This window comes from Buteo buteo, chromosome 18 (assembly GCF_964188355.1).
Source record: "Buteo buteo chromosome 18, bButBut1.hap1.1, whole genome shotgun sequence".
In the NCBI taxonomy this organism is placed as follows: Eukaryota; Metazoa; Chordata; class Aves; order Accipitriformes; family Accipitridae; genus Buteo; species Buteo buteo.
The window spans coordinates 4,224,753-4,250,699 of record NC_134188.1 but is presented as its reverse complement, the minus strand read 5'-3'; the positions used below and the strand labels follow the sequence as shown (position 1 = coordinate 4,250,699).

The 25,947-nt window shown below is 48.4% G+C and overlaps 1 protein-coding gene across 1 annotated transcript in view; it reads left to right on the top strand.

Annotated features, from left to right (window-relative positions):
* Positions 1-25,947, top strand: part of LOC142041636 (uncharacterized) — a 67,111-nt gene that overhangs the window by 26,218 nt on the left and 14,946 nt on the right. The window contains exons 2-3 of the mRNA XM_075050659.1: positions 2,297-2,352; positions 4,072-4,139. Of these exons, the coding sequence (XP_074906760.1) occupies positions 4,087-4,139 (53 nt within the window). The 5' untranslated portion in view covers positions 2,297-2,352; positions 4,072-4,086. The remainder of the gene's footprint in view (positions 1-2,296; positions 2,353-4,071; positions 4,140-25,947) is intronic.

Below are 25,947 nucleotides of genomic sequence, written 5' to 3'. Positions count from 1 at the left end.
TATATGAGAGCTCTGCTGTGCCACTCGCTGACAGGCGAGAGAACACGCCCCGGTCTGTTTTGTTAACGACATAAATCACAGTGTCCAATTTGTCTTTAGCTTCACTAGACGTGTACCAGAGAGAGTTTTGGCCCATAACAGCGTTACGCGTGTCCAGCTGCCGTGAAAAAACATAGAGCAGGGGAAAAGAGCTATGATATGAGAGTTAATATCTGTGTTGTCTCATTTTTCTGTACACCATCACCCCGGTCGAGAACTGGTCACCATGAGCAGATAGTGGACGGGGGAGTATTGTTACAGAATCCACGCTCCTCTCCAGTTAATTAGTTTCTCACCCAAGGACTGCTGAATGTGTCATCTTGTCCCAGGAAAGAGCTGCTCCCACCAGCAATATAATTTAACAAAGCTACGAACCAAATGAGTTGCCAGCCTGCAAAACCCTCATACCTGTGGGATTCTCATTCCCCACGAGGTGTGGTTTTCGGGTGGGCACTTTTGGGCTCTCAGATTACTTTGTAAGGCTGAAGGAGCTTATGCAATACACGTGTATCTGTAAGTTGATACAAAGCCATCTGAGATTTGCCTGAATAAAAAGCTTAGCACTGAAAGCGTGCAGTTTTTGCAGACTTGCAGTGTCCCACACGGGTGGCTGTGGTGCTGGGACTGCATTAACATGGGTAAAGGCTTCCTCTGTGCATGTGCAAAGAGGAGCGAAAATGTGATTGTCCCATTCCATTGCAGGTTTGTAAATATAATTTTCGAGAGCCGTCCACTCCAACACTAGACTTGGTGGGAGGGAAGGAGAGAGGATAATTTCCTCTGGAAACGCTGGAGAGTTGAATAGGTGTTCACTTGAATATGCTGAAATTAAGAAAGCAAGGGATGGTGACTGTCAGAGCGCTTCGCAGGCGGGGAAAAAGAGAGCGAGCATTTTCAGTCCATGGGGAGGTGGATGGAGAGGGAGGGCAAGTCCAGAATATGCAAAGGTAGGAGCTTCAGCCTTGCTGCCGGGCTTGTTTTCTGTGCTAGTGGCCCAGGGAACTGGTAAAACTGGACTGGGACCGTAAAGGCTGTAATCCCAATTCATCATTTATAGCCTGCTCGTGTGCAGGCAGACACATCTATCCCAGCCTTCTCAGATAGAGCGAGCTGCTGCATTTCACAATCATGGGAAGGGCTTCCCAGCTGCACGATCCAAATGTTTTGAAGTGAAACATGGGGCATTATATTAACTTGGTTCAGACAATCAGCTTTAAACATCTGAATCTCATTTCTTGATGCTAATTCTTCTTGCTCAATCTTTATTTCAGCTGTGTGGAATTCTCAGACCTTTCTGACCCCGACTTATCGTTTCCTGATGTTTTATTGCTAAGTCATTGAGGTTTCAGGGAGGCTGACATTTCTAAAACGTGCACACCTTTGATTGTACGCGTGGCTGGCGTGTCAGACCGAACTTTTCCTATGCTCTGTATATATCACTGTCTCCACTGCTGGGTCCTCTGCAGTTTCACCATTCAGCGCATTTATCTGCATACCCCATTAGTGCAGTCCTCCTTAAAATGTGGTTATTATTTAAGGCTTTTCAAAAGCTCAGCCTCTGCACACTACAAAACTCGATCTGAGCCTACGTCCGCTCTTGTCACTCATGTACAGGTTCCATCTGTTCCCCTTTTCCTCTCCCGTTGCTGCTTGCCACATCCAGACCACATGCTGCTTATACATTGTACAATAGACATTTCTGCACACACACTTTTGAAAATGTGGCTCTTAGTGCTTTATTGTTCACATGTGTCTTGTTGCTTAAGGCAAGTTTTATCAGTAATGATTTTGTTGTTTACTGACACGTAGAATAAAATAGTGTGCTGTTACAATGTGACTGGGAGAGAGAAGAAGGGCCTTTGATACACCAATTACACAATTTCTGCCAGCTTTCTGATCATTCCTCCCTGCCACCACTTCCCCAAATTCTGTAGTTGCCCAAGGATAAAGCCAGATCCTAACATCACTTACAGCAATGTAAGGGCTGCTCCGCTCCGCACGAGGCTGCTCCGTGTCGGTAAGGATTCACCAGCACCTCCTACGCTCCTGCGTCTGGTGAGGAGAGGGGATGGGACCCCTCTTTTCCAGCCAGGCAGCCCTAGCTTCTGCTATAGATCTCCTTAACAGGTCCCCCAGGCACCTTTGCATAATGGCTATATTCTTCCATTTGGGGGAAAAAAAAAAAAAATCCCTACAGAAACTGGTTCTGGAAGTGAAATCAGTGCTGGGAAGGTCTATGAAGACGCTTCTCTTGCAGGAGCTGAGCTGACCTCTAGCAGCTACCCCAGCGCGCGGACTGGAGCGGACCCAGAGGTACGTAATGACAAGGGAATTAACGCATGCAGATCCCCTGGGAGCCGTCTCAGGTCTTTCCCATCACACCTTGCTCCATACCTGCGGTGAGACTGGTATATCTGCAAACAGATCACACTGGGTGCAACTCCCAGCAATGTTCCTGGGCGTCTGCAGCGGGGATGGCACAGAGCCCATTACACTGGATTATTGCCACGCAGGGATTTCCCGCACCAGGAAAATCCCCGGCTGCCCAAAACTTCTGGTTTCCCACCTGGAGAAGCAGAAGACCTGCCTATGGTGATGATATTTTCTTCGCCTGGGGAAAGCAAAGGCTACAGAAACCCACAAATGGTAGGAATAGACCTAGTTTCTATCAGAAACTTGTTCTGATTCAAGCTTTCCCTACCAAAGACGGTGCCTGCTTCTGACACGGAGACAGTCCACTGCTCCCTTCCCCAAAAAAGAGGCAAGCGGCCACACAGCTCAGCTTGCACCCCTCGCGTGCAACCCCACGCCGCGTGCTTGGCACTCGGTCTCCTGGACGTGGCAGAGGGCTCATCCTGAAATGCCGGAGACCTGATGGCAAGAACCTCCTTTGGGGGGGCTGCTGAAAAGAAGACCTGAGCACAGGAACATGAAGACCCTTCCACTTCTGTCCGTGGACCACAGCCATGGTTCACAGGGGGTCTTACGGCTCCTGTTCCACCCCGTGGCTCCCATCCCACCCAGCCCCCTCTGCAGGTCAGCAAAAGTGGCGAGGAGACCCAAGGTCTCTTTCCCCTGCGAAGAGGTGGGCAGGAAGAGCCACCTTTGGCTTGCACCAAAATACTCATCATTTTCAGATGCGGTACGCTGAATATTTTGTACCAAAGTTTGAAGCCGTTGATCGGCCAGTGGGGAGGCATGAAGGGTAAAAAGGTAGAGAATGGAGCAGAGCTCTTGGCAAGCTGTTGTAGATTAGAAAGGAGGCAGGTAGGAACAGAGATTAATCAAGAGCTTAAAAGAGTTATTCGGGAGGAACAAGGGCTTTAAGTGATGTTTGAGTATGGGAAAGAAATCAGTATCCGTGGTTTCCATTGGTGTTCAGAGTGCTAAAAGCAGAAGTGGTTGCTGGAGTCTGAACAGGAATCTGAGCCTGAGCTCTCAGCTTCCTCCCAAATTGGATGAGAAACTATTCACTTGATTTACAGGCTCACTGGCAGAAGAGGACTTATTTTATAGAATTTCAGAGTTTTTTTGAAACAAATTGCTTTGTGAGTAGTGGAACTAATGGCTCTTCGTTTCCTGTGGGTCTGTGACCCTTGCCTCATCGTCGCCTCCCTTCTCCCCTCTCCTCCTAAAATAAAATAGCTGCAACAAGCCCAAATCTCCCCTCCCTATATGCTCTAAGACTCCTCGTTGAGTCAGGTACGTATATATTGGCTGAGCAGCTAATGCACACACGGTCAGCCAGGGTACACACACTCACTAGCCAGTTGGCTGCTGGCCGCATTTCTCTAATCCAGGTCTCTATCCCTCACCCAGCCATTGATTTCCACAAAATTTAGAAAGGAAATCGATAGCTTTTGAAACTTCTACCTTTCCGTCCGATGTGAAATCAGGTAAAAATTGTTGATGGAGCCGGACAGACAGATTGAATCTGAGCTAAAAAGGTTCTGTTGTATTGGCTTTGGATGTACATGTAGGACGTCAATCCAGGTTCTGGAATTCATTTCTCTCTCTCTCTCTCCTTTTCAGCTATTTTTAACCTGGATGTGTTCTGCGATTTGTTTCCCACACAGCATTGAAACTGGCACAGCTGAGGGGTGAGTGAGCGGTGGGAGAGGGGAAGGGGAAACCAGGGGATGCTTACGTTGGCGCTGCTGCTGAAAGAAGAGCTCATCAAACGATAGCCTCTCAGATCTGTGTAACGTGGAGTCCCACACCGCCCCAGGAAAAGTTGTGAAGATGATAAATATATTCACAGTCTTCCAGTGCTCAAATATAGGGCAAAACCAGCTAGAGAAATCAAGGCCTCCTGTAAAAAAACGCACCAGAAACGGCGGCCAAGTTTGAAATGTAACATTTTCTGTCATAGTTCAACATCTCGGTACTGCCCACATTCCCGTGTGTACTTCTCAAGACATCCCCCTGTGTAGGGTCGCCTAAGAAAAATCCTTTTTGTGGCAACCCAGTCACTGTACAGAGTGCAGATCAACTCACAGGATCAATTCTAGAAACCTTTTATCCGAGTTACTATCCACACAAACCTAGGACCTGGAAGTACAGAGGTTTTATCTGGAAAATATATAGGAAAAAGCTTCTTGAGCGTTAATTTACAAAATGAGACCTCTAATTGCGAAGCATTTCTTTTCTTCAGTTAACTATAGATGATTATAATGTGTGAGATCTGCCTTTTCCCCCTGTGTTCTGTTTAACACTGTTTGTTAGACATGAAAGGAAAAGAGGATTAAAAGGGAGAGATGGTATCGTAAACAGCCCTTCAGGGTAGGTGGGAAAACAACAGTAACTCTCTCAAACAGAACACAGGGATGCCCTTAGGAAAAGGTTTTGAAAGTGTCCTGCATTTGAAAGTTAATGAGTAAATAGGTCTCAAACATTACTTTAAAGACTGACAATACCAGCTTTAACATCTCAGGCATGCACCACAACTGAGAAGAGACAAAGGGAATTTTTAATGGGCAATAAATGGACTAATACTTTTGGATGCAGAGCTAAAAGCAGGTTAGTTCTGATGGGATGTGGGTTTGTTCTGTAATTCCTGACACAGCGGCTTTACTGTATTGGGTTTGTTTGCCTTTTACACTGTCTTTTGATGAGGCACCACTTTTTCCTTTAAAAAGGAAAAAAAAGGTGGTCTTAGTAAATAATCCTCCTTTGAGCTCCAGTAAATCCATCGGGTATAGAGTTTGCTGGTTTGGGGGGTTGTGTAGGCACATGCCGGACCATCTCTCCGCTATCCTGTGCCTCACTTCACACCTTGGTCATCTCTGCCCTTGCAAGGTCACCTTGCATCGACGTCCCCACGCTGGTGAGAGGCCGGCAGACGGGCAGCACCATCCCTTTCTACCAGCACAGACACCGTTAGCCTTGCTGCAGGCATGCCCTCGTGTCCCGGGGGTCCCAGCTAAGGTCCCAGACTTGACATCTCTCTTTGGATCCGTCCCGAACTCTCCCAGACTGTTGCACTTCGAACTCTTGGTTACTGCGTTCCTGGACGTCAGGCATTTTGGAGGAAAACTGGTTTTATCTAGAGTTTTTGTACAGCCTCCTGACCCTCGGGGTCTTCTGCACATGGCTGTCATGAGCATTCCCTAGCTACGCTGCGTGGCTGTGCCTTTGAGGCCACAGAAGGAGCCCCAGCAGCAATTCCCAAAAGCAGGGCTCCCTTTCCTTCGCCCAGAGCCGTCTCAAGGCATAGACGAAGTCACCTCCTGAGATGGCAGACTGCCTATTTTGCTTATGCCCAGAAAGACAAAAATGGATGTTTCTGATGTAAACAGCTCCTCTGTGCCTACTGCCCTCGGCTGAAGGGAAGACGCCCGGCCCTTTGCCTATTCCCAGCAGTGCACGGAGGGCAGAAAGAGCCACTACACGGGGAGGAGGAAAGGGAAAAGAAGAGATCTTGCTGGGGAAGAGGCTTGGGGAGGATGTGTAGGTTGGAACGGAAATCTTCTGTTAAGGGAATTGGCATCAAGCAAGGGTTGGGAGAGGCGTGGAAGGAGAGAAACAGACAGACAATCCCTGCTTCCAGCCAAATTCCAAAGCTATCAAAATCTCTGTACATCTGGGTATGCCTTTACCTGCCTAGAATCACTCAAAACCCCACTGGTGTCCTCCAGAGCCTTTACCCACCCAGGGTCCCCAAAACCACACCACCTATTCCCAACTGACTCTCGCTTATCCTCACACCTCAGAAATGCATGGGCCGCTTCACAAACCTTCCTCCTACCCCCCATTTCTCCCAAAACTCCTCTGCCACCGCCACAACATTGAGACAGGCCTGCCTACGCCAGCGTAAGTTGCCAGCCTAAAAAAAGGCGACAGAATCAGCTCCCCAAGCCTTAGACGCCCAGACACGAGGCAGCACGTGCCGGGCTTTGACAGAACGCATTGATAGCACCTCCACCCCCTTATCACAGCTGCTTTCTGGCTCACTTACCCTATTCCTAAGGGTCAGCCACCACCTTCCAGTGCTTTCTCAGTCGATAAAAAACCCACTTAGTTTAACTCTTCTGCTCCGTCACTATGTTCTACCTCTTCCAGAGCAACTAAAATCCCAGTCTGCTCGCACCTTCAGGCCAGACCCAGCCTCTCAGAGCTACGGGTTGTACTACTTCTTGGAAACCTCCCATCCTTCTCCCTGCACCCAACCTCTTGCCATGCAAAGTCCTGACCTAGCGCAGCATCATCCTGCTCTGCAGGAGAGCTGCTTGTGCTCCTGCACGGATCACTTGACTCCCTGTCCCTGCAAGCTTGAATACTTCAACAGCTGGAGAGAGGGACAGGTTTGGCTCCTCTGTGTCCTCTTCTTCCCTTCTTGGGGCATTCTTCAGTACATTCCCAGTCTCCTCCTTCTCATTAGCTTCTGGGTTAGTCTTCCTTGAGCTTATCCCTGTCTGAGTGACAGGCTGCCAAACAGGCACATAACCTTTCACTTGACTTCCACCAGGGAATGCAGCTTTGAGCTGGTAAGAGTATGACTGAGGCCAGTTCTCCTGCCCCGTCAGTGATGACACCGTGTTGGGGTCAGCTCTGCTGTGCCTTCTCGTTACCCTGTGGAAGTTACCACCAGCAAAAATGCTAGCTTTATACTATCCAAAAGCAATAACTGTGTTTAGCCCACCTTTCATACACAGATACATACCTACCTACATACACATACAGACACATAGACATTGGGTCCACTGAATCCTGTCCAATTTCTGGCATCCTTCCGAGCAACTGGAGCATGAAAGTGCAGAAGGAAGAGGATACTGAGCTGCTCTATGTGTTTATGAGTGAGGGAAACTGCTTGCACCAGTGGCTGTGTTCTTTGGTGCAGACCCAACCCCGGGCACTCAGAGGACACAGCCAACTGGCACAAGGCTCTAGCCAAGCTCGTTGTGACCCTCTTTGGAAAAAACTCAAGAGTTCAGCTTTCTTCTGGCTGATAAAGTCGGTATTGTGAAGAAACCAGAAATACTAGTCCTGCTCAAGAGCTGTGCTGCGCCCCAGGCGAGAATATGAACGCAGGCTTCTCCCTCTAAATAAAAAAGTGAAACAATCAGGTATTCTCAATGCAGCCCCAGGTGGAAGGCCCTTCTCGCGGGGGTATATACAGTGTGTGGCTCCAAGGGCGACGATGTGAGACTGGGGACAGGCGGAGCAAAGGAACATAAACCCATCCGGATAAAGGATTTGCTCATGCTGCAGAACTAAAGAGGAGTTTCAGCACCGTGCCTTCCCCAGGTGAAAGTTGGGTCATCTCGATGCCTCGTTGGATTTGACTCACCGAGAACAGCATCGCATTCAGAGCAAGGTGAAACACAGGGGAGAGGAACTGCATGGGCAGGTGTATGCAGACAAGCAGATGGAAAAGGTGGGTGCTCCGATGCTGTGAAGACAAGCATTGAAGAAAGAGGGAAAGTTCAAAGAGGGCTAGAAAAAAAAACCAACCAAAATTCTCCTTACCATGCCTGAGATTGAATTAATATAGAGCAAGGGGAGGTCTGGGACTTTTCAATGGGAGGAGGAAGTTCCGCAAGCTAAAAACTGTGCTCCCATTTCCCATCCTCATCCACTGCCCAAAGACTCATGGCAAGCAACAATATCAAGCGTGAAACACTGACCTTAGTGGATTATCAGTTTAGCAACGCCCAAATTCAAGCAAACGCCAAATCCCATCGAAGCCCAGGGGATGGCCAGCTCCCCTGCTTGTTTCCTGCTCCTTGTGTGCCTTGCCTCACGCTAAACATGGATTTATTCTTCAGAAAAAGACACATGAACCAAACAAAATGATCCTGTTACCAGCCCTGAGAAACCACACTCTGACATCCCGTCCCTTCAGTCCCCTCACTGCAGTGCGGGGTGTAAGTCCTCGGTCCGAGTGCAGGTGCCAAACTCAGATAAAAAGCTCCCAGGACTCCAGTAAGTGTACTCACTGGATCTCCACTGACTATAATGGGCAAGCTGCACACCAGGACTCACCAACACCTCCCAAAAACCCTGTGGATGCATAGTCAAGAGACCAAAAGCCAGACCTATAACGTGCTACAGAAAAATAACAGGCGTTGCGAGTGTCTCACGTCCTGCCATAGCAGGGACTGTTTGGCAGGTATTTGAGAGTGAACACATCTAGACCCCTAACTCTATTCCTGTCCAAAACTGGTGTGTATTTTTCCTTGGACAGTGCCCAATCTGCAGAGTTAGTGTTTTCCACACAAAAATGCCTGGTTGGTAAGCTTCCAAGAAGTTCTATTTTTGATTCAATGAAGAATGGCAGCTTTCCATGGAACGAACTTTTCTTTCCTTCTTTCCTCCTTTCTTTTTTTCCCCCCCAAAATAAGATTGCTAAAAATCCATAAATTTTCATTTGGAAATGCTAGCCGGGAGCCCCATGGATGTCAGAGTTCAATTGTTCTGTTCTGCGGGAAGCTGGATGGTTTCTTTACTAATCCTTTTTTACCCTGAAAAAATACCGGGGGGGGGAGGGTGTGTGTCCCCCCATCTTTACCTTTTCATTGAACTGTTTTTCCCTCCTCTTGAAGAGAGCGCAGCAGACGCTCTGCCGTAGAGTTCTGAAAACTCTCGCGTTTTTTAACACTATGCTGCTGCTCCTGAGGCCATATGGTCACTTGTGACCATGAAGGATGAGAAGCAGAGTCACAGCTGTAGAGAAGCCGCTGGAATCCCCCACTCCATGGTCAAAATAAAGATCTGCTGAGGTGCGATCGCGTCAGAGCAGCAGATACACACAGATCTCGCAGAAGATTCTCCTGCATCCAGGTTCACCTACTTCTGCATACGAGTTGTCCCACAGCCCGCAGACCATGTCCTAAATAGCTAAAATTTGCAGGAGCACGCCACCTCCTTACCAGCTCCCACGTTCTGCGACATTTCTCTACTTTTTTTTGTCCCGTTCTGCGTCTCCAGAGTCCTCAGCGAGCAAGGACTGAGCTTCTTCCAAGCCGTAATGATCCTCACTTGTTCACTCTCCCACAAACAGAATCGCTTTGGCCAACAGCCAGGGCTGCAGTAAGGGCCGGTCACATACACGGGCAGCTTAAAAGCACCTCAGCTTTGGGAAATCCTGCTGGGCTGTAAAAGCTGCCCACAAACCCAAATCATATCAAGCGAGGCCTGTCTGATAATTCTTTGGCACGATCCTCAAACTCGCTGAATTGCTTTTCCATACAAAGTATTTCCAGGTGGGTTATTAGGTCCTGTATCCCCTCAGTCTTGTATCCTCTTGCGGTTGAAAAAGGCATTCCTTAGAACAAGCTATTTTTAAAAGGAAAACAAATACTCTCCTTTACGGTGCTGGCTCCTCTAAAGCAGAAGGATACTTTGCAAGACACAAACTGTTCCTGCCGAGTAGTGCAGGGGTCTTTTCACCCCACACTGCCCGTGCAGGGCTTTCAGCTGGGGAGATAATTTATATTTTCACAAGGAGATTGAAGCTGGTACGACTACCGGTGTGAACAGTTATGCTAGTACAAAGGTGCCATACTCTGTTAAATTTAGTTTCCCTTCCTGTATCTTTTTAGCAGCATCACTGCAGCCGCATTTGAGCCTGTGCTGCTCTAATTGTACCAGAGGAGTTAAAAGGAACGAGCCGAGCCAAGCGTGTCCCACATGAGGAGGCAGGAGCTCTTCCAGCTTCGGGTACGCACACTTACGCTGTTTGACATGCGTGCACGCAAGATTAACCAGTACAGCTTAGCTTTGCCAGGAAAAGCCGCATCTACACAAGGACCTGATGGTGTAAGACGGCAAAGTTTGGATTGCTTTCTGTCGGGGAGGGCTGGTTTGCTGTACCCCCTGCGAGGAAAGAGGCAGGTAGACCGTTCGCTGACTTTCTGTCATTTTGGCCCGTTGCAATCATCTATGTCTAACGTGAACAGGATTATTGCAAATGGACCCCAAGTGTAAGACCCGCAGACCTATAACTAGATATTGCGTGAGAGAAGTGAGTAAAGATAAGATAGGGGGGTTGAAAATTGTCAAAACAACGAAATAGTTTGTTGCTTGATTTGAGTCTTTGGGGTCTCTGCCACCACAGAAAAGAGGTGGAGACAGAACCGTACGAAACCCAGAGGTTTCTGTGAGTTAAAACAAACTGTTTCACTTTGAGACACTTCCAGACAACACGGTTTTGACGTGTGTCTTTGGAAAAAAGTCACCAACCGTGACCAGTAAAATCCGACCAGGCAGCAAGTGATCTGGTTTGGACGCAGAGCTGCCGGGGAGCCCTCCCTCCCCGGGGAGCCCTGCCTCACCGCGGGATGCGGGATGCTCCCGCCGGCCAGGATTTCTTTCCCACCACCGCTGGGAAGAGGTCGGTGCGGATGGGAGCCCCGACCTGCCCCGGCGCATTGGCATGACTCAGGTTGCCGGTCACCCCGCACAGCCTTCCTCCCAGCACCCCTCCCCGGGGCCGCAACCTCGACACCTCCCACTCCTGATACCTTCATCTTTTTCCCCAAAAAACAGCCCGGCCGAGCACCGCTGCCTGCCGCTCACGGTTGTGCCGGGGACCCGAGCCAAAGCTCCTGCCCTCAGCCGGCTCCGGCTCGGTTCAATCATGAGACCGGGTGAGACAGTGTCAAAGCTGGTCTGGGCTGCAGAACAACCCGGGGTCTGTGAGTCCTGGAAAATCTGCGGCATTCCCAGCCCTGGCAGAGCCCGGTGCTTTTGAGGGAGAGCAGAAACAAGGCAGGAGCTGTTGCAAAGACGTTATTTTTCCTCCCACTGAGTAGTAGAGAGCTCCACCCAAGTTTCACTGCTCACTCCCACTTTATATTAAAAAACAAGCAAAACAAAACAAAACAAAAAAATCAACATTTGCTACTGTTTGTTGCCCTTGCTGCCGTGTGACCCAGGCATGTGATTAAGTTGTTGATACTCGGTCTTTTTATAGGATCAAATTCATAGCTGCTGTAGAAGCCTGCGTAACTTGTCAGAGCAATTCTCTACCCTGGCAAGTTACACAAGCTGAGGAGCTTCTCCCTGCCCCAGGGTATCCTACCTATCTCTGCTTTCTCCCTTCACGCACGGCTCCTCCTCTCTGTCCTTTTGCAAAGGCATGGGCTGTACTCATTTTTAGGAAAACAAGCAGAATTCCTCTTAGCTGCACCACAGAGCTCAGTGAGGGATGAGGCAGGAGTTTCTTCCAGCCTTTCTTCCCATTGGAAGTGTTGCTTAAATAAAAGGGAAGGATGAGCCTCCACTCCAAAAAAAAAAAAAGGGAAAAAAAAGACGGGGCTTGCCAACTTGCAGCGTGCTCTGTGTTTGATTTCGGCTTGCAGCCTGCCTGTGCGGATCTGTTTAGTCATGTTGCGTGGCTGGACTGGATGGGGCTGTTTGCTTCAGGACTGGTATTTGCTTCCAGCTCTCCTGAACCATCAGATGTTACCCGTGCTGGGCAGCCACCGTGTTGTATCGAGGCCCCTTCCCTCCTTGGCGAGCAGAAACTCCGGAGGATGAAGGTGGCCGTGCAAAGCCTTTGTAGGAAAGTAGCAATAACCGTGGCTTTACTTGCGGTGTCCGTCTCGGACCGATGTGCGCTGCGTTGGGCCAAGTCCCGGCTGTTTCTCAGGTCTCAGTAGTTCTGTGAATGATGGATGGAGCCCCTGCTTCGGTGCCTGCCCCTGCTAAAAGAGAAGGGGCAAGCCTGTGAGATACCTTCGCCCGGGACGAGGCCAGCACCTGACCTCAGGTGAAGTTTTGAAGATGCTGGCGCCCAGCCACGGGTCCATGGTTGCACAGAGGCGTGAATGGGAACCAGTGCTGCCCGGTTTGTCCTCAGCACGCCAGCAAGGAAGCAGAGGAGGTGTGAAATGCCCCGTGTTTACCTTGGTGGTAATTACTGATTACCTTATTGAGGCAAAAGGAAAGACACAGTGTCAATGTTACTGACCTCCCCAGCTTGCCCCAAACCTGCCTCTGCTTCCAAGTGACGCAACACGCACCCTTCCTGGGATTTGACTTTAATTACAAACGAACTTTTTGTTCGCAGTAGTAGGGGCCAGCCTTTCTTAGGGGCTTTCATTGCTGTCGTGGTTTAACCCCAGCCAGCAGCTAAGCACCAGGCAGTTGCTCACTTGCTCCCCCCACCCCGTGGGATGGGGAGAAAATCGGGAAAAAAAGGTAAAACTCGTGGGTTAAGAACAGTTAAATAGAACAGAAAGGAAGAAACTAGTAATGATAACAATAACAATAATAGAATGACAACAATAATAATAAAAAAAGGATTGGAATATACAAAATAAGTAATGCACGATGCAATTGCTCACCACTCACTGACCGATGCCCAGTTAGTTCCTGAGCAGCGATCTGTGCCCCCCCCCATTCCCCCCAGTTTATATACTGGACATGACGTCCCATGGTATGGATTATCCCTTTGGCCAGTTTGGGTCAGCTCTCCTGGCTGTGTCCCCTCCCAACTCCTTGTGCCCCTCCAGCCTTCTTGCTGGCTGGGCAGGAGAAGCTGAAAAATCCTTGACTTAGTGTAAACACTGAAACAACTGAAAACACCAGTGCGTTATCAGCATTTTTCTCATGCTAAATCCAAAACATAACACTATACTGGCTACTAGAAAGAAAACTAACCCTGTCCCAGCCGAAACGAGGACGACTGCTCCCGCGGTTGTTGCTGGCAGCCTGGGGTGGCCCCTCCACTCTTTCTGCAGCGCTCGCCGCTGTCAGCTCGCTGGGGGGGCTGCGGACACACGACGTGGTTTTTGAAGCGGGGAACGGGTGTGAGTAAGTGTCGTACAACGGTTGTGATCTCTATCGTCTCCCCTGTACAGAAAATGTCTCTCTGCCCGTCCAAGGCCACTCTGCAGAAAGCAAGATGCTCCCCTTGGCCGTATAACAAGGACACAAACCGTCCTCGTGCTCTCCCACTGCCGTGCGGCTTTAGCTGGGTTGTTAAGCTGTGTATTTCTCACTGGAAATAAACATACTCTTTCCCTATGGGTGGTTTGTTTTGTTTCTGTCAGACATAAAGCCTGGAGGCAACAGTGGACAAAGTGCTTGCTTTTCCTCTTCCCCTGTTCTGTGCTTTGCCGCTCTATCTTCCCTCTTCTTAGAAAGGGAAATCTTTGATCATAATAATTTATCATCACCTCTTTTCATACTGCCTGGATTTGTATAACGAAGTCACAGACTCTAAAACTCATTGCAAACTCCTTCAGTTCCCCCGTTCTTTGTAAAATAAAGTAGTGTTAGTACTTTTCTGTTTAAAAAAAAATACCAGAAATTATATTTGGAAAACCCACTTTGCTTTTAATGGTAGTTCAAACTGTCAGAACCAGCAAATTTTAGGCTTCTTATTTCAGTGCTTAAGTAGGAAATCAGAGAATCATAGAATTGTTTGGGTTGTAAAAGACCTTCAAAGTCCACAACCCCCCTGCTGTGGGCAGGGACGTCTTTCACTGCATCATCCGACCTGACTTGGAACATTTCCAGGGATGGGGAATCCACAACTTCTCTGGGCAACCTGTCCCGGTGTTGGGGTGCCAGTCAGCACACATCACACACTCAAAATACATCTGTTTCTAGCTTGTTTAGTTTTGCTGTATTCTGGCCCTTTTGCTCATGGCCTGTATGAGGACCCGGGTTCTTCTCTGGGCTCTAGAGCTCTCTCCTATGGCCCATTTTTTGGAAATTCCTTCTTCCATCCCAAGGATCTCAGGGAGCTCATGCCTGGTTTGCATCAGAGCTCTTGTGTCTCTGACACACGTAAGGGTCCCTGTGCCCCATTGGTTTCTTTTTGCTGAACAGGAGCCTGTGATTATTTTTTTTTTTTAATCTTATTCCCATGGTTGGAGACGGTTCTGGTTTGCCAGATCACCAAACTGCCGGCATGGAGATGCCAGTTATCCATATATCCCTAAGTAAATAGCTGTATAGGGTTCAGTGTGTGGTATTCACAGGTAGCCAGTATCATTCTTTGGTTTTCTCGGATCACTCATCTTTTTCCTTAGTGATACCAGCAGGAAACACATTTATGATGGCAGGTATATATGAATAATAGACCTTCATTTTTCCAAATTTCAACTTAAATGTTGTCTACTTCTTACATTGCAACAACAACAAAAAAATCTAAAATATTTTCAGAAGTCTGTAATTTTCTGAGAAACTCTATTAAATAATTTTCAGTTCCTCCCTTTTCTCCCTGCCAGTATTCTCTGGCAGGCGGGTGTTTTTTTCTGGCGGGGGACACACAGACATGTCTGTTTTCTTCTTAGCCTGCAAGGCCTATAGAGCAGGGATTGCCCCTGTACTTGTACAGCTACCGAGAGCAGAAGGCAGAACTTCTTCACAAAACCCAGTTCAGCTGACTTCATTCTCCTGAAGCAACATCCACTCACAAAAAAGAGAGAGGAGTATTTTTGCCGCTCTCACATCTCTCCTATTTCCCCTTGAAAAGTTAAAAGTTACGCAGGCTTCTAAGCTAGCAAAGGGAGAAGCATCGAAGAAGCTCTTTGGTCGTCGTCACGATTAACCTGAAGCTGTTAGCCAGAGCTGCATTTCACTAGCCCAGAGCTTTGCCGTGCAGCGGCTTTAGCTGGAGCGAGGGGTGCCGCTTTAGAGACAAGCTTCCAGACTCCAAACAGCAAGTCTGTTGCAATAACTCTGTTGATCAAATAGAATTTCTGTTCACAGTGCAGAGCCAAAAACAGTTTTTGATTGCAGCCTTGAGGGGTATTTCTTGGCTCGCGGTCGATGTTTTAAGCAATGTGTAGCTCTACAAGTCATTACCAATGTTTGAAATCTCTTCCTTCTTCTTGTTATCCTTGGAGATGTGGAATGAAGACTATTTACCTTCCCCTCATAGTTCATTATGATTATTAAGCCATAGGAATGAGGACATGTGCACGAGAGTTGGATGTAGCAGGCCTGCTCCGGCTGTGTCAACATTATTTTCCGAAGAAGAGAGTATATTCAGAAATATGGCCAAGTTTTCCTTTTATCGCTTGCTTCTCCCAACTGTTTTTGTGTACAAAGATTTCAAGATTTCACAATGCCATGTTATATATGCACTGTTTGCTGAAGCAGTAACACGAGGTTTCTCATTGCCACATTACCAAGGCACTTAAACAAGTCCCTTCATTAATCTGTTGCCTGACACTTTCAGATTCCAGTGTCTGGTCTCACCTCTGCTTGCTATCTCAGCTGCCTTCCCCACCACGGGATTTAAAACTATTTGAGTTGTCCCACCTGCCCCTTGGGCCCTACCAGCTCCTTTAAAATGGATTTTCAGGCCATCTCTGTGAAGTAAGGAGTGACCGAGGTCCACTCGGTCCACTCGGATGGAGTGGTGTAAGACCTTGCAGATGTGTCCACAGCAGCTGGTTTCGGCTGGTATCACCACGTGCTGCTGCGCAGTGCCCTGCAGAGGTGCTAATGAGGGTTGGAAGGGGAGTATATATTTGCATTAAGACTGGGTTACGTGGCAGCAAAAGAGCAAAGCTCGTTTAGCCAGGCTTTGACCAACCTGTCTATGCTGAACCGAGCCTCGGGGGCAGCTTCACTTGGTGCGATGTAGGTACGTCCTGAAGTCCTTCGTGGCTTTCGAGCTATACGGTTGCGCCCTGTTTTCAAAACAGAGTTGTTTACTTGAGACTTCCACACACTTACAGTGACGTTCAGGCTCCTCCATGGCAAAATCTCTTTGGAAAATGCAAGTGAACGGTTATAAATCACCGGCAGCAGTGTGTGTGTGGGGGGTTGTTGTCACATCTGAGGTCTGCAAGTGTTGGTTCTTTTAGCCCCTTTTTCAGAGGATGGGGAGATGGCGGTGGTGAAGACGCTGCTGTTGATGGCAGTGGGAACAGAGAGCTCAAGCTGCAATGGGTGCAGAGCATGAACTGTCTTCTCTTCCCCAGATCCTTTAAAATTTAGACTTGGCAGGTCACTGTGGAGGAACATGGCCACCCGATACATTTGTTCTCGAGGTGGAGATGATTGAAATTTCTTAGGCTATTCATCTGCCTCATTTCATAAGCACTACATCCACCCTTAAATATAAATGAGAGGTCTGCATAGCCTGTACACTTTCACGCTGTACAAGTTCCCTCCTGAAGAGCTTGATTCTGCCTACTCTGAAGAATGTGCTTTTTTGCTGGACACATCAATTTGCACCTTCTCCCCGTTGTACATATCCTTTATCCTCTGCTTCCAGGTCACTGTGACACTACAGTGGAGTCTGCAGGAGCAGGGACTCTCTCAGGACTTGTTCGTGTAGCACCTACAAAAATGAGGTTTTAATCTAAACACACATCCCTAGTACATAATATGCAATAAATTGGCATAATGAAAATGGATAAACTGGGAACGCAGCTCATTGTGGAAATAGTACCTAATATGGGAATAATTCCTAACTCCTCGGGGTTCCAGTGCTCCTTTCTGCTTTGCTCTGAGCATTCAAAAGCATGCTCACCGCAAGATGGTTTGTGTTAGGAATGATGACATTTGCTTAATTAAATTTCAAAAATATCTAAGTGGCAGCCCTACTGGGTCAGAGTCAAGAACTTTTCCATGTTTTCTGGTGCTTAGACAATATTGTTGATTGGTGGCTAATGAGTTTTCAGTTCATACATTTAAGATCACATTGCTGATGGCAAATACAATTTAACGCTTCAGTCTAGAAGCCTTATCGATACAAATCTATCATTATATCCTAGTTACACTACACTAGTGAAGGAGAGAGCAGCATTAACAAATAATTCTGTAGATATGTGGATGGCTTTTGTTAAAAATATAACCAGGTATTTTGTCATAGGGATTCTACTAACTTCATTAATGTCACTGCTACAGTCCCCAAGAGCCAATACTCATAACCAGGATCATGCTGCATTGGGCTCTGAACAAGGAACAAACCACACGTGCTCCAAAGGAGTCAACTGTAAGAAAACATGGATGGATATGGGCAGGACTGTGGCACCGGGAGCAGGCAGAGCCAAGTGTAACTTACCGTGCTTACTTGGGCTTTTTGCTAGTAGCATTGCATTCTGACCTATTCACTGCTTTAAAAAACAATACCCGAGATAGGTACGCCAGGACTGAGTTGTCTTTTAAGCAGTAGCAGATGTTCAGATACCAGTAAGGCCGTGTAGAGCTGCGTGCGCGTATAAAATGCTGTCATTCCCCAGGACTGACTGGGTACTCCTCCAGCTCCAAAGCACGCACACGACCCACGATGTGCAGCAGCTCGTGCCAGTGTCCCCGCCAGCCGAAAACGTAGCGCGTGCAGGTGGGCCTTCTAATTGCAGCACATTCCAGCGAGGTGCGGTATTTGGTGCTAGTGCGGCCCCGAGGGAACTGCAGCTGCTCCACGTCACCCTTCCCCGATGCCGTCTTCTCCATCCCTTTTGCCTCCGTTCGGTCCGTTTTAATTAGGACCGGGATACCTACCACAACACCTGCGAAGAGCTGCCCTGCCGGCGTACCTGGGACGGTGGGCAGAGGTTGTGGGGCTGCCGATTGCCAGGCGGGGAGAACAAATGGACCTGCCAGGAGCGAGTCGTCACGGGCTGAATTTCGTTTGAATATACCCTGCTGCGTCCGGGCTGCCGGCGCGCTCTTGGGTGGAGAGAAGCCCCGAGGCAGCACGCTTGTGCCGTGTCTTCATTTTGAGGTTTGGATCTGGCCTTGAGGGCATCTCAGAGCCCTGGGGGGTTATTGAGGGTCTTATTGGGGCTGTGTATGCGTGTGCTGTCAATTCCATATGGAATTCAGAAGGCAAAAGTAGAGCTTTTGGTCAAGGAAACAGCAATTAGTCAGGCAGTGCTTAAAACCGGAGAGAACAGGCAGACAGAACAAGTAACCCAGATGCATCCAACCGGACAAAACAAGTTGTGTATAAACAGTCTCTAAAACTGTTCAAAGTCCAAAAGAAAGAGAAAATACAAAAGATTTTTTTTTTTTTTTTTTTTTGCCTGAAAGCAGAGGACACAGGCGCTAGTTCTTTGTCCCTTCCACCAGCGTCAGGCAGTTTTCTGCTGGTGGTGACATGGTTTGTGCCTGTGGTGCTTTGAGGTGTGGGGCTCTCCATATTATACAAACACTTCCATTAGTCATCTAGCCATTTCTGCAGTGTCTGCCAGATGCATCAGGAGAAGCATAACCAAACACAGGCACCCACTCATTTGACTTCTTTCTCCTCTGCTCTCTTCCCTGTATCAAGAGCACCAAATCCTCCACTGCCCTGGAGCAATCAGTCATTAACAACAACCTTGCTACTGCCAGGGTGCTTCTCAGGCCACTGCAAGGACACTTCTGGGAAAGACAGAAAACAAATTCAATTTTCAGCTGCTGCAAAAAGGGATGAATAGCCATTTTAAAACCCTATGCTTTTATTTTTACCCACTATCCACTCTAGGACCGCAGTACTGCAGAAGGATGGCTTGTCAGAAGCTCAAGCCAGTGCTGCCATGATGCGTTTACTTTGCAAACAGGTCCCCTTTTCCCAGGAGAGGAGAATTTGGCAGGGAACACCCAGAGGATGCAAGGGGCTAGAAAACATTACAAAGTTTGGTGCGTGGAGCTGCTAATCTCTGGCTAAGGATACCCAAGAGCCAAAGAGAACAAGTGCTTGAGACAGCCAGAGGATGCTTCACGATCCGTCTGTTAGCAGAAGAGGAGCTTGCTGAAGTGCCCATGGAGCGGTGTGTGTGGCTACGCCATGGTGGAAGCAGTAATAAAGTCATTGTAGCCAGGAACCTCAAGTGAACAGAAGCTGTTGCAAGGAGGCATGGTCTAGGTTAGCTGATGACAAGCAGAAGTCCTGCAGTGATTGCGTCCTGCTCCGGGATATCTTTTCTTCTACCATTTACCTCTGAGTGAAGTGACTGGACTGTCAATATTCATGGCTAGACCATGTTCAGGGGACCACAAGGCAGTTTCCGAGGCGGAGGGTGGGTTGGAGGGGACCACAACGTGCTGCTGCTGGCTGTGGGAGGGGGAGGCAACATGGAGGGGCTCAGATTTCTTGAGGTTCTTGAAAGCTGCCAGCTTATTAAACCAGCAGAGGAAACCTTGCTTGCTTTTTTTTCCCCCTCTATGCATGGATAATGACACCCATTTTAAACTACCCTCCTTAGAAAGGTGGGGGAGTATGCCAAGAAAAGAAAAACACGTGGTGGAAGAGCAGGAGGCGAAGGATGCAGCCCTCAGCAGAGCTGCTTTGCCTTTCCTTGCTGCCCGCGGTTCACTAGAACCAGCCTCGGCTTTGGTTTCCCAGGTTGCAAAGGCAGCTTTTTTGAGCTCCCTGGTTTCCCAAGGCAGGTGTAGGGCCAGCAGGGTCTTCTTCGTACTTCTCACTTGTGTCCCAGCGTCCTCCTCAGCGTGGAGCTCAGAGACGCTGTTTCGAGGATCCCAGTACAAACCTTGCAAGGAGTCCATAAATAGGATGGGGTGGGTGGTCATCCCCACCTCTGATGGCACATTCCGTCCTACAGGAGGAGCAGGAGAATTTTTGTGCCACGGGACAATGTAGTGATACAACTGTCAGAGGTCCTTTGCTTGACTCTCTGCTGCTTTTTGCCCATCTTGTCCACTTCAGCTTTTGTTACAAGCTGGTCCTCGCAGTTAATTCTCCCCTTGAAGTTATGGGATCCTCTTGCTCTAGGCAGAAACGTGGGACTTCAGCTTGTGCATGTGCACATCTCCCGTGTAACTATGTTTGTCTTCCTGGAGCCCAAAATGACCTTGCGAAGTTCAAAATTGTGGCCGCTGTGGCCCCACGCAAGATGTGGGATGGCCCTGAGAACGGGTACTGCCGCAAATGTGCGGGACTGTCTGGTCTTGCTTTCTGACCCTGGGTGACTGAGAGCCTGCATCTGCCACGGAGATGGTGGTTCACAGCTGAGAAAAATCCTGCTCTTGCTTTTAATTTTTTTTTAAGCCAGATGTTTGGGACAATTTGTTTCCAGAGCTTTCTGCAGCAGACCGCAGCTGAATGCGTGAGCAGAAGAAAGAAGGTTTCTAAACCAATTTTCTGAAATGTTTTCTAAAAGCTGTTTCAGGATTTTCAGACTGCAGGATCAGATCCTTAGCTAGCATAAAAGGACACGGATCCACGGAGCTGAAGAACATTCATCTCCGTCACTAGAAAAAGCACAGAAACACAGAAATGTTGGTTGGAAGGGTCCCCTGAAGGCCCAAGCTCATCCAGGCTCCCGCTTAGCACAGGACTGTCGCACTAGGTCAGATCAGCCTTGGCGTTGTCTAGCCAAATCTTGAAAGCCCCCCAGGATGGAGAGACCCCCTCCCTGGGAGATGTTCTCCCCAACGTCCATTCTCATCTCCTAAGCTCCAGCCTGGGCTTGTTGCCCCTCATTTTTTCACCTTCTGCTCGCAGGAGGCATTGGGCTCTGTCAGTCCCGTAGCTCCCATCGAGGGCGGCGTGATTTGCAACAGGGTCCCGTTAGATGACGCCTCCACCTCCCCATCTCCGGACTAAACCCAACCATCTCCCTCAACCTCTGCTCCTAGCTCATCCGCTCTGCCCTGACCACCTCAGTGTCCCTTTTAGTGGGCTTACTCGCACCGAGGGGTCCAAAGCAACACGGTACGTCACTGGTGGCCTCCAGGGAACAACAGCTTCCCTTGCCCTGCCGACTACGTGCCTCCTCCTCCTCCTCCTGCAGCCTCCCAGGCACTTTGTCCTGTTGGCGATGCCAGTACGCGCTGGGCTCAAACAAGGTGTGACCCGTAATTTGTAGCGACGTGAACAGGAGCAGAGGTTTCATTCACTACGCTGGAGATAGTACAGTGAGCAAGCAGTTTCAAAATCCAATTTCATAGACAGAGAGATTACATTAATCTCTTTTAATAGCTAAACAATTCAGTTTTCAAGATAGGACAAAGCATGGGATGTTCTTGACAAAACTGGTGCTTCAAAGCTGCCTCCATCAGATTTAAAATCCTAGCTCATAAGCTCCTAATGATAGAACCGATCGTATCTTTTCAGACAGTAGGACTGCAAAACTTGCATTTAATCTCCTCTTTTTATAACACGCCGTAGCTGCCTGGGCTTGCCTGTTGGGAAGCAAATGTAGATTGACTTTGCCTTCAAATACCATATGAGGAAACTCAGCCCTCACCAACTGATCTCGGGGGCCTGTGGAATGATAAAAGCTCAAGTTATCAAAGTATCTGTAAACTGCCTTCTGATTTCTAGCTGGAGCACCTCCCTGAATCTGGACCCTTTGATTTAAGGTGGCTGCTTTCTTTCACCATGTCTCAACAGGCAGAAAAGGGCATAGCTTTAATTCCTGTTGGCTCAGTCGCATTAGCTCAACATGACTGAAAAGCCCTCTTCACCTCCAGAAACGCAGAAGTGAACACGGTCCTACATTGGAAACTTCTGCCCATGTAGTAAGTACCTTGTAATATACAGGGATGTTTCCATACCGCCAAAAATATCGGTGTAAAAGTGCGTTTCTTGTTGACACTGTTTTGCTTGGAGAACCAAAATTAGCTCTCCTGGGGAAGGCACTATTTATTGGGCTAGACTGCATGTTTTCGGAGAATTTGCAGGTTTTGTGGTCTAGGCATATCCATTTTGGGCTGATTTTTAGTGTTTGTGTTGTGATTTAGGGCTCTGACAAATGAGCTCTAGCAAATGACGGTGAGGTGACCCACCCAGCTGTTTACGACTGCTCGGCTGGCAAAGATTACTGTCCCCGCAGCAGACAACGTATGTCCAGGACAGAGCTGCTCCAAATGGCATTTTAGCTGAAACCTCCAAGGAGGTGGGGTTAGACCAGCCAGAAGACTGTGAACCAGAGATATTGAGATGTTGTCCATAATGGTTTATGCCCATCAAGACCAGCACTGCTGCCATGCCTCATGTCCTTATGGCTTCTGCCCCATGTTTCTGTCTCCTCTTTGCACCAGAACTGGTGGGTTTCTGATCCTAACAGGAGATGATTCAGGGACTTTAACCAGCCAAATGATCTCCTCATTTACCCAGAAGGAGTGTGGGGGACTAAAACACCACCAACTCTACCAGCTTAATCGTGATACCTCTCCCTTGGACAATGGTACAAGTGTCCTCCTCCCAGTCTTAGCTCCACTCTAGCCTTTGGTGGTAGAGTGCTATCAAGCAACGGCAGGTGATAATGTCTTCATCTGCTCATCTGTTTTCCAACCAAATGGTCTTCTGAGGCCAGAGGCTCCCCGTGATGTTCCCGTATGGCCAGCTAGCAAGGCTTCTGCTGCCAGGGAGGTTACCCCTTACCCTTCAGCTGTAATCTCCGTTCTGCTGAAGGAGTAACCTGCCGTAGGAGGTGGCAATGCTGTCAGAAATGGAGCTGCCAGAAATTACCGGTTGTCTCTTTCTTCTCCCGACTCGGAGGATGGCTGGCAGGGACTGCCCTCGCACCCTGATGCCGCAGCAAGCAGGAGCCGCCGCAGGAGCTGATCTGAGCAATACTGCCGGGCTAAAACACACGAGAGTTTTCCTCTCCCTGGCTCGTTACTAACACAGAAAAAAAAATCAGTGGGAAAAAGATTGGGCCTTAAATATACAACGACCCTTTCCCCACCCATTACCACCTAGCTGATAAGCTACTGCAGGCTATCTTGTTTATGTTTATGAGTGTTTAATACCTCTTAGCATTTACGTTTGCCTTGAAGCTAGAGGCAGCTATGTGCTGTAGTGTGCTAAATATTTGTGCCATAAGTAAAAACAGATGTTTGAAGATCTGCTTTGAAGCAAATCTTTACCCTCTAGATTCTCTCCCAAGACTCCTCAGGAACAGTATCATCACTATATTCAGAGCAAACCCTCGAAGGGCAGGGAAAGAGGAGATACACAGGAATAGTCAGTAGTGCAGCAGGAACACATACATCTCTGTTGCATAAATCCTTCGCAGCCGCAGCAGTTTGGGTATCAGAGTTTTCACAAACAATTAATTTGCAGGGCCTCATTCCTATAAAGCAATCTCTGCCGCGTGCAGGTCTTTTAGGCTTGTTTTGGCTCACTAGCCAGCTTCTTGTCACCCTCAAGAGCTGTTGCCTGCCACCTAAATAATCTCCCGAATACCAAAAATCTCAGAATGAGCAGAGATGGTAAAAGCTGAGTGGTGTGCACGGATGGCTCTCGCTCCCACATATTGCTTCTCATAGCTGCTCGCAGGGATGAAAAGGCTTCACAAGGCAGACACAAGTGGCGTTAAATAATTTGGCTCTCCGAGTCAAAAACTCAATTCGGAGCCAGAACCTGCGAGATACCCCATGCTACTGCGTGCCACATGCAAAGTAATGGGGAAGGTTAAACAGCCCCTGCCTCAGGCAGCTCCCAATTTATGTCAAGATGCAACAGAAAACCTGAGAGGGGAAAGGTGAGGTGGTGGTAGTGAAACCAGCCAGGATTGTGCGGTGATTGCTGAGTGGGAGGTTGCAGCCAGGACTCTCAAACGACTCAAACCACTGTGGTATGGCTTCGGTTTTGTTTCTTCTTTTCTCACGTTTTGGGGGAGAAGAGGGTGTGTCTGGCAGTTCAGGTGTTATCCTGGGACTTAGGTGATCTGTGCCCAGGTTTCTGCCTTGCCAGTGACTCCCTCGGGTAAGCTGCTCCCATCTCCTCTGCCTTTTGCCCCTCATTCCCCAAGGAAGAACAGCACTTCCATAGCCCCGAGGCGTACGAGATTAATACTTCAAAGCCTGTGAGGCATCCAGGTATGGTGTGAGAGAGAGCCATATCAGGCCCCGAAGAGATTCACTCCGCTTTGCCTTTTGACTGTACGCCTTGGACAGCAAAGGGGATCCTTCAGAGCGCTCGGCGTACCTGATTTTCAAATGCAAAGCAATGTTTGACCTGAGCTACTCAGGGAACTGATGTTCTGCTGTAAATCTCTCTGCAGAACGCTTACCCTTCACTCTGCTTCGTTTCACCTCTCTCACATTTCTTGCTTAAAACATGAAAACTATTCATATCTATTTTTATATCATTCATTTTCTTTTCCTAGTAACCACTCTTTTGTCTTGCCTAATTCCACTTCATCTGAAACTGTTCTTCCTCCCTTCCTCCTCATCCATGAGCTCAGGCGGGAGCAGCCCATCGCTGGTTTACCTGCTAGAACCGTGCGGGCAGGTAAATCCCAGGATTTACAGACCCTTTGCAGCAAGCAGCGGCTGGCCGGGACTGACCGCAGGGTATATTGCAAGAGCGGGGAGAGCTTCCCAGCTCCTGCATCCCGCTCGGCACCCGGGTACGGCTGAGGTGAGTGGTTATTTTTTCCATCTGAGAAGCGCTGCACCGTGAAACAGGAGCTTGCTGGAGTGATAGCTGGGGAGAGAAAGGGGGAAAAAACCCGAGTATGGGATCACTGTGGATTCATGCCTTTAAAAGTGCTGTCTCTGCCCTCTCCTTACTTTTTTTTCCTTTCCCGACTTGGAGGTCTAGCAGCTAAGATATCAGCACGGGACTCAGGAGCCTGACTTGGTTTACAGAGTTCGTTTTCTTTGGTTCAGATCCCTGAAACAGTGTCCTCAGGGTAGGAGCCAGCAAAGGCAGGAGTGGGAGCACCGGACCAGAGCCGGTCCTCCTCTACAGCAAGAAGCTGTTAGATTGACCCAGCTGCGATATGAAACTGCATCTGCCAGCAGTTTTGTCATCCTGTGCTCCTCTGCCCTCTTGTTAAGAGAGAATAGGATTTTTCTTCCCTTGTAGGGATGAAGCTTGGGATGAGGAAAGAGTCTAATAAGGACTGTAGCAATGATCACAAAAGTGCCCCGCTAGGAGCCTGCCAGCTGCTTGCTGTACCCCTCTTCACTCAACACCCCCCAAAGTGGCCCAAGCAGAAGAAAAGATGCTGTTTTGGGGGATAGCTGATAACTGTGTCTGCTGCTGCTTACATCAATGCCGCAGGTAACAAATCTTGTCAGAGGTGCCGGACCCTGCAAGTCATTTACAGCAGATTTCCTTGAGGCAGCAGTGAAATCTGTCATCTTTTTGTTTGACATCTGCAACCCCAGTGGAAGGAAAACGGTGTGGCTCTTGCCTTCCATTTGCAGCTGAAGCCTTCCCAAGGACAGAAAAGAAGAACTTCTATTGTTTTTTTATCTTCTGCAGGTACAATGTTTTTCTGGCGTAAATTGAGAGGCATAGGGCTCCGTGGGAGTGATTTGCTTCTAGGAATTTATTTCACATGGCTGTCAGTGGCTCTGCAATATAGGATGGGAAAAAAGAAACAGGCCCAAACCTCCAAATAACTCTGGAAGAGCCTGATGAATGAGTCCTCACATCTCGTGCTTCCCCAAAAGAATGGAAACCTTTCCAAGGGAGCTGATACGTCTACTGCCAGTGTTCAGCATGTTGTGTTTTGTTTTTTAAAGAAAAGCCAAGTTACACCAGGAAGTATCACGTGCCCAATCTTAAGTCAAAACAAATAA